The sequence below is a fragment of the Chiloscyllium plagiosum genome, chromosome 12 (assembly GCF_004010195.1).
Source record: "Chiloscyllium plagiosum isolate BGI_BamShark_2017 chromosome 12, ASM401019v2, whole genome shotgun sequence".
In the NCBI taxonomy this organism is placed as follows: domain Eukaryota; kingdom Metazoa; phylum Chordata; class Chondrichthyes; order Orectolobiformes; family Hemiscylliidae; genus Chiloscyllium; species Chiloscyllium plagiosum.
In genome coordinates this window covers 2,199,861-2,208,238 of record NC_057721.1, presented here as the reverse complement: position 1 = coordinate 2,208,238, position 8,378 = coordinate 2,199,861, and the positions used below count along the sequence as shown (strand labels likewise).

At 46.5% G+C, this 8,378-nt stretch overlaps 1 protein-coding gene across 2 annotated transcripts in view; it reads left to right on the top strand.

Moving 5' to 3' along the window:
* The first annotated feature begins 119 nt into the window (after positions 1–119).
* apooa (apolipoprotein O, a) overlaps positions 120–8,378 on the top strand; it is a 14,282-nt gene continuing 6,023 nt past the window's right edge. For both annotated transcript variants that reach the window (XM_043700266.1, XM_043700265.1), the window contains exons 1-4: positions 120–293; positions 2,633–2,687; positions 5,672–5,770; positions 7,351–7,442. In XM_043700266.1, the coding sequence (XP_043556201.1) occupies positions 135–293; positions 2,633–2,687; positions 5,672–5,770; positions 7,351–7,442 (405 nt within the window). In that variant the 5' untranslated portion in view covers positions 120–134. The remainder of the gene's footprint in view (positions 294–2,632; positions 2,688–5,671; positions 5,771–7,350; positions 7,443–8,378) is intronic.

Here is an 8,378-nt window from a genome sequence, read left to right as displayed (position 1 = left end):
GGTGGGATTTGAACCTGGACTTCTGGCCCAGAGGTAGGGACACAGCCACTGCACTTCAGGGTGCCAGCACATGTGGTCAAGTAACAATCTGATCACTGCTGTCCACGTCTGTTTATTGACCCTTGATTGACGTAATGGCTCCCAGTAACCTTTCTCCCATTATTGATTTGCAGTTGTCGCTTTACACGACCCCGGACACAAACTATCAATTTGTGGAGGCGAAACCAAGCCCGCTTGAAGAGAGAATCTCCGAACTCCGCAAGTTAGCTACTGCACACACCGCAGGGCTCCAGGTACCACCGAATTCTCTCACTCTGCCCTCTAGAGGATGGGCTTGAAATGCTTTGAAGCCGCACTGTTCAGCACTGTAGTTCCTGTCCACCTTGTTGCCTCAAGGAATGAGAATAATAATTGTGGCTCTGTTTCTGCCAAAATCACGCGTGTCGAGGCTCACTGATTATTTCTTCCCTATTGTGGATCTCTTTGGATCGGGAGAGAAGTGGTTAATCTCTGGGCTGCTGCCGTGTTCCACATTCAACTCCCACTGAGTGGGGGATTTATCAGTTCCCTAACAGGAAGAGGTTTCCACGGTCAAGACTTTCTGAATCCAAGTATTGTAACTGTGATCCTGCAGAGACCAGAGGACAGGAGCTTTGCAAAACAATGTTTTGCTTCTCTTTCGGTTTGACCCTGGCCAAACTCCATAAAAGGCATTCTGATACTTATCCTACCCTGTGTCAATGAGTCTTCAGCTTTCTGCTTTGCAGTTCTAGCTGATCACACTCACTGTCAAAATTGCCTTCCTGACGATCATGATCCATTTCAGTGGATGGAAGGCGAAAACATTGCTGGTTCAAGAGCCTAGGCAACGATGCCCTCATCCCAGAAAAAGAGCAGCTTGTGAGAGATTAGTGAATCCCTTCTTGCCAAGGGTGAGACTGTCCATTCAGCCACCACTGTTGTCTGACTTCCCTCTTCGTACTTCCAAAGCCAAACATCCCAATCCTGCTCCCACCTTCAGCCAATTCGATTCACTCCACGTGATATCAAGAAACGGCTGGATACTGCAAAGACCATGGGCCCTGACAACATTCTGGCAATAGCACTGAAGATTTCTGCTCCAGAACCTGCCTCTCCTTAGCCAAGCTGTTCCAGTACAGTTACACATGTCTATGTCCAGTTACAACATTGGAATCGACCTAACAGTTGCCCAGGTATATCCTGTGTACAAGAAGCAGGACAAACCCAACCCAGCCAATTACTACCCTATCAGTCTATTCTCGACCATCAGTAAACTGATGGGAGGGTCGTTGAAAGTGCTTTCACGGGGTACTTGTTCAGCAGTAACCTACTCAGTGATGCTCAGTTTGGATTCTGCCAGTTCCTGATCATCAGAAAGTCAGAGGTGGGGATATTCGCACAATGTTGGGCACCAGTTGCAACTCCCCAGACAGTGAAGCAGTTCATGCTCAAACACAACAGGATCTGGACAAAGTCCACGGTTCAGAGATGGCAAGTAATGGTACAGTGGCTCAGTGGTTAGCACTGCTACCACACAGCACCAAGGACCTGGGTTCAATTCCAGCCTTAGGCAACTGACTTTGTGGAGTTTGCACATTCTCCCCGTGTCTGCGTGGGTTTCCTCCGGGTGCTCCGGTTTCCTCCCACAGTCCAAAGATGTGCAGGTTAGGTGAATTGGCCATGCTAAATTGCCCAGAGTGTTCAGAGATATGTAGGTTAGGTGCATTAGTAAGGGGAAATGCAGAGTAATAGGGTCTGGATGGGATGCTGTTCAGAGGGTCAGTGTGGACTTGTTGGGCCAAATGGCCTGTTTCCACACTGTAGTGATTCTGTGATATTATATGATATGAGTGATTAGTATCATATGTGTCAGGCAATGATGATAACAAGAAAAAATCTGAACCTCTTGCCGTTCAGTGGCCTTGCCATTGCTGAATCTTAAACATCCTGGGATTTTTATTTGAGATGGAACCTCTTATCCCGACTCCTCTATATCTGACTGACAAACAACCCAAATGCAGCAACCTTCTCCATCTGACTGACTGACTAAACTGGATGGTTCAGTAACCCTTCAACTATTCTGAGTGACCCTTTGAAAACATTGTCTAGAGGGTGAGCTACAATGTTGAATACTATAAAGGTTTTAGAAATGTCAAGTGTCGCAACCCCTCAGAACGCTTGGTTCCCTGAGATTGCTAGGTGAAAGTGAGGGCTGCAGATGCTGGAGATTAGAGTCGAGAGTGAGGTGCTGGAGAAGCGCAGCAGGTCAGGCAGCATCCGAGGAGCAGGAGAATCGACGTTTCAGGCAAAGGCTCTTCATCAGGAATGAGGCTGTGAGCCGAGACCTCATTCCTGATGAAGGGCTTTCGCCTGAAACGTCGACTTTCCTGCTTCTCGGATGCTGCCTGACCTGCTGTGCCCTTCCAGCACCTCACTCCCTGAGATTGCTGTCTTATGTAGTACAACTTAGGTGCAAAAATGATTGCTATCCCAGACTTTGATCCCTAAGTGCTGGGTCAGGATGAAGTTAAAGAAAATAAGTGGGCACTTGAATTTCTCCTTTGTGTGCAGATCTTTCTTTCTTGAATCACGTCTGATTTCTTCCTTCTAGGATGCCTACACAACAGTGAAGCCTAAAATGGAAAACACGCTTCAGTTTGGAAAAGGTAATCATTCCTCAGTGTGCTGTCACCCTCCTCTGCATTTTGTACAGCATGAGAAAAGGTGGCATTGAAGTCATCGAGATGCCCAGACAAATGTTCTGGGAATGCGGGTTCATATCTCACTGCAGTAACTGGTGAAATTTGAATTCAGCTCATAAAATCTGGCATATAAAGCTCACTTTCAGTGATGATAGTTGTTGTGGGAATCATCGATTATTGTAAAACCCATCTGGTTCACTAATGTCCTTTTGGGAGGGCAATCTGCCAGCCTTACCTGGTCTGGCCTCTATGTGACTCCGAAACCTCAGCAATGTGGTTGATGCTTAATTGCCTTCTGAAATGGCCCACTCAGTCCAAACGGCAAATAGAGACGGGTAACAAGTACTGTTCTTTTTTGCAAGGATAAAGAGATAATGGATAGCACGGTGGCTCAGTGATTCGCACTGCTGCCTCACAGCATCAGGGTCCCAGGTTCAATTCCGGCCTCAGGCGACTGACTGTGTGGAGTTTGCACATTCTCCCCGTGTCTGCGTGGGTTTCCTCCGGGTGCTCCGGTTTCCTCCCACAGTCCAAAGATGTGCAGGTCAGGTGAATTGGCCATGCTAAATTGCCCGTAGTGTTAGCTGCATTAGTCAGAGGGAAATGGGTTTGGGTGGGTTGCTCTTCAGAGGGTAGGTGTGGACTTGTTCGGCCGAAGGGCTGTTTCCACACTGTAGGTAATCTAACCTAATCAAAACTTCCACATCCTTCCTATAATGCGGTGACCAGAACTGTACTCAATACTCCAAGTGTGGCCACGTCAGAGTTTTGTACAGCTGCAGCATGACCTCGTGGCTCCGAAACTCAATCCCTCTACCATTAGAAGCTAATACACTGTATGCCTTCTTAACAACCCTGTCAACCTGGGTGGCAACTTTCAGGGATCTATGTACCTGGACACCAAGATCTCTCTGCTCATCTACACTACCAAGAATCTTACCATTAGTCCAGAACTGGGTATTCTTATTAGTCCTTCCAAAGTGAGTCAACTCTCACTTTTCCACATTAAACTCCATTTGCCATCTCTCAGCCCAGCTCTGCAGCTTATCTACGTGCCTCTGCAACCTGCAATATCCTTCAGCACTATCCACAACTCCACTGACCTCAGCGTCATCCGCAAATTTACTAACCTATTCTTCTACGTCTGACAAACCGCAGTGGCCCCAAAACAGATCCTTGCATTATATCATGAGTAATTGAACTCCAGGGTAAACATTTCCCATCAACCACCACCCTCTGTCTTTTTTTAGCTAGCTAATTTCTGATCCAAATCGCTAAATCACCCTCAATCCCATGCTCTCTGTATTTTGTGCAATAGCCTACCGTGTGGAACCTTATCAAACACCTTACTGAAATCCATATACACCACATCAACCGCTTTACCCTCATCCACCTGTTTGGTCATCATCTTAAAAAAACTCATTTGTGTGGCATGATCTACCCTTCGTAAAACTGTGTTGACTGTCCCTAATCAACTTATTCCTCACTAGATAATTATAAATCCTATCTCTTATAACCTTTTCCAATGCTTTACGCACAACCGAAGTACGGCTCACTGGTCTGTAATTACCAGGGTTGCCTCTACTTCCCATCTTGAACAAGGGAACAGCATTTGCTATCCTCCAGTCTTCTGGTACTATTCCTGTAGACAACGACAACCAAGATCAAAGTCAAAAGCTCTGAAATCTCCTCCCTGGCTTCCCAGAGAATCCAAGGATAAATCCTAGCCGGCCCAGGGGACTTAAGTATTTTCACACTTTCCAGAATTGCTAACACCTCCTCCTTTTGAACCTCAATCCCATCTCATCTAGTAGCCTGTATCTTCATATTTTCTTCGACAACATTGTCTTTTTCCAGTGTGAATATTGACAAAAAATATTCATTTAGCGCTTCCCTATCTCCTCAGACTCCACACACAACTTCCCACTACTATCCTTGATTGGCCCTAATCTTTCTCTAGTCATTTATTTAGGGTTTTCCTTGATTCTACTCACCAACGACTTCTCATGTCTCCTCCTGGCTCTTCCTAGCTCTCTCTTTAGGTCTTTCCTGGCTAACTTGTAACTCTCAAGCACCCTAACTGAGCCTTCATGTCTCATCCTAACATAAGCCGCCGCCTTCCTCATGACAAGAGCTACAACTTCTTTAATAAACCACGGCTCCCTCATTCAGTCAGTTCCTCCCTGCCTGACAGGTACATACTTATCAAGGATACGCAGTAGCTGTTCCTTGAATAAGCTCCACATTTCAATTGTGCCCATCCCCTGCAGTTTCCTTCCCCATCCTATGCATCCTAAATCTTGCCTAATCGCATCGTAATTGCCTTTCCCCCAGCTATAACTCTTGCCCCGCGTTATATACGTATTTCCATTGCTTAAGCAATTTCCATTGCTTAAGTAAACATAACTGAATTGTGGCAACTATTGCCAAAGTGCTCACCTACCTCCAAATCTAATCCCTGGCAGGGTTCATTACCCAGTACCTCGCCCCTTGTTGGCGAAGGGGTGGGGGAGGGAGGGGGTGGCAGAGGCGGGGTGCTGAGATGTCTTATTTTTATGCATTGAAGGGTCGTGGGTGGTGTTAGCTTGGCTGGGAGCTCAAAGGCAACTAGGTTGACAGGCAATAAATATTGGCCCGGTCAATGATGCACATACCCCATGAGTGAATAAAAAGGCAAAAGAAAATTAACCCTACCATTCGGGGCTCAGTTCTTGAGCGTATCTTGGAGTGAGATGAGCAAGCATTCAGTTACCTGGCTTAGATCAGTGTGTCCCATCTCCAGTCAGATGGAACTCACTGCTGGGGGTGTGGGAGCATCGAAGATACTATTCCCAAGGCAATGAATGTATCATTTGTAGTTTAAAAGCCGGGGGAATTGAGGGTGTTGAGATTAATTCAAAGACCTGGTGGACTGGGATGGTGCTGACATCTTGCTTTGCCTTTGGTAGATGGCTATGCCTTTCTGAAGAGCCCACCAGCTGGATTCTACCCACGTGCTGGAGTCATCGCAGTGGCTGGAGTAGCTGGCCTCCTCCTCGCTGGGAGGGGTAGGAGCTGAAAGGAAACCTTTACTTCATATGTCCTTTTATGGGTGCAGCCACTGAGAAGGTGGTGACACTGTGGTAATGTCACTGGCCTAGGAACCCAGAGGCATCAGCGAATGGTCCCTGGATATGGTTCAAATCCCACCGTGGCATGAGTGTTGGAATTTTAAATTGAAGGAATAAGTCTGGAATCAGAAGCTCATCTCCGTCATTGTGACCAGGAACGAATCGTTGCCACTTCTTGGCCCAGGCCTGGATATTGACCAGACCTTGTTGCATGGGGAAATAGAGTTGGATTGTAAATTATTCGATCTCCAGCACTGATCTCTGTGATACGCCCTAACTATTCTTGCCAATCTAAGAACGACCCAATTAATCCAACTGCTTGCTTTCTGTTAGCTAGTCAATCCTTAATCCAACTTAATGTGTTACACCATGTACCCTCTGATCTTGTGTAGTAACCTTTAACCTGGCCCTTAATGAAAGTCCTTCTGAGAATTCAAGTCCAACATATCCCCTTTGTCCAAAACCATGTACCTTCTTCAAAGAACTCTAATGATTATTTCCCTCCTTGTTGATCTGATCACTTTAAGATGTGACGGTGGTTGACTAAAATGGTGGACTGAGAGTGATGTGCTCCTGAGATTCAGGCTTCCTTGTAAATTTACTTCTGGATTTCTTTGAGCAATTACAGTGTTTTAAAAGAGATTTGGATAAGTACATGAATAAGAAATGTTTGGAGGGATACGGGTCAAGTGCAGGCAGGTGGGCTCAGTTTAATTTGGGAACATGATCAGTATGGACTGGTTGGACCAAAGAATCTATTTCCACGCTGGGAGAAAGTGATGCTCCAGAATCGGAGTTGAAAAGTGTAGCACTGGAAAAGCACAGCCGGTCAGACAGCATCCAAGGAGCAGGAGAGTCAGCGTTTTGTGCATAAGACCGTTATCAGGAATGTGGGGAAGAAAGGGAGCTGAGCGATAAATAGGAGAGTGGGAGTGGGCCTGGGCTGAGGGGCGGGGGTTGCAGAAGGTAGTTGGAAAGGTGATAGGTGAATGCAGGTGAGGGGTAATGTGATAGGTCGATGGGGAGGGTGGAGCAGATAGATGGGAAGGAAGATGGATCGGTGGGACAGATCAAGAGAGCGGTGCCCTGTGCAGGGTTGGATCTGGGATGAGATAGGGGGAGGGGAGATTTGGAAACTTGTGAGGTCGGCGTTGATGCCATGTGGTTGAAGGGTCCCAAGGTGGAAGATGAGGGTTCTTCCTCCAGTCATTGGGTGGCTTGGATTTGGCAGTGAACGAGGCCCATTACTTGCATGTCCTTGGTGGAATGGGAGGGAGTGTTGAAGTGGTTGGCCACAGGACAGTGGGGTTGTTGTTGGATGCATGTATCGCAGAGATGTTCCCTGAAACACTCCGTGAGTTGGCGTTCTGTCTCCCCGATGTAGAGGAGACCACATTGAGAGCAATAGATACAGTAGATGAGGTGGGTGGATGTGTAAGAAAATCTATGTTGGATTTCTGTCTGCTGTTCTCTGCTGACCTCCGATTTGTTTGATCTCATTTGTTGCACTTTGATAGGTTCCCGGGTAAGAAAAGTGCTTTATTCATGTGGGTTTGTTGCAGCTTGTGGCTCTCTGTATTATCCTGAAGAAACAGTCAAAGCTGCAAAGGTAAGTGCATTAATTCTTGTTGTTTCAAATGGCAACACACTGATCTGTTAAATACTCCACAAAGATTTTTCTAATGTCTTTTTATGTGATTAAAAGATATTAGTATTTTCAAAGTAGGTTTTATCTCTGCCTTAAAGTCTCCTGGATGGTTTATTAAAAACTGTTATAGATACAGATGGATTGGTCAGATCAGTGGTAGACAATAGACAATAGGTGCAGGAGTCGGCCGTTCTGCCCTTCGAGCCTGCACCACCATTCAATATGATCATGGCTGATCATCCTTAATCAGTATCCTGTTCCTCCCTTATCTCCATAACCCTTGATTCCACTATCCTTGAGAGCTCTATCCAACTCTTTCTTAAATGAATCCAGAGACTGGGCCTCCACTGCCCTCTGGGGCAGAGCATTCCACACAGCCACCACTCTCTGGGTGAAGAAATTTCTCCTCATCTCTGTCCTAAATGGTCTATCCCGTATCTTTAAGCTGAGTCCTCTGGTTCGGGACTCACCCATCAGCGGAAACATGTTTCCTGCCTTCAGAGTGTCCAATCCTTTAATAATCTTATATGTCTCAATCAGATCCCCTCTCAGTCTTCTAAACTCAAGCTTATACAAGCCCAGTCGCTCCAGTCTTTCAGTGTAAGGTAGTCCCGCCATTCCAGGAATTGACCTCATGAACCTATGCTGCACTCCCTCAATCGCCAGAATGTCTTTCCTCAAATATGGAGACCAGAACTGCACACAGTACTCCAGGTCTCACCAGGGCTCTCTCACTATGGAGAGGAGAAAGTGAGGTCTGCAGATGCTGGAGATCAGAGCTGAAAATGTGTTGCTGGAAAAGCGCAGCAGGTCAGGCAGCATCCAGGGAACAGGAGAATCGACGTTTCGGGCATAAGCCCTTCTTCAGGAATGAATGGGCCCTTCATAAGCCCTTCA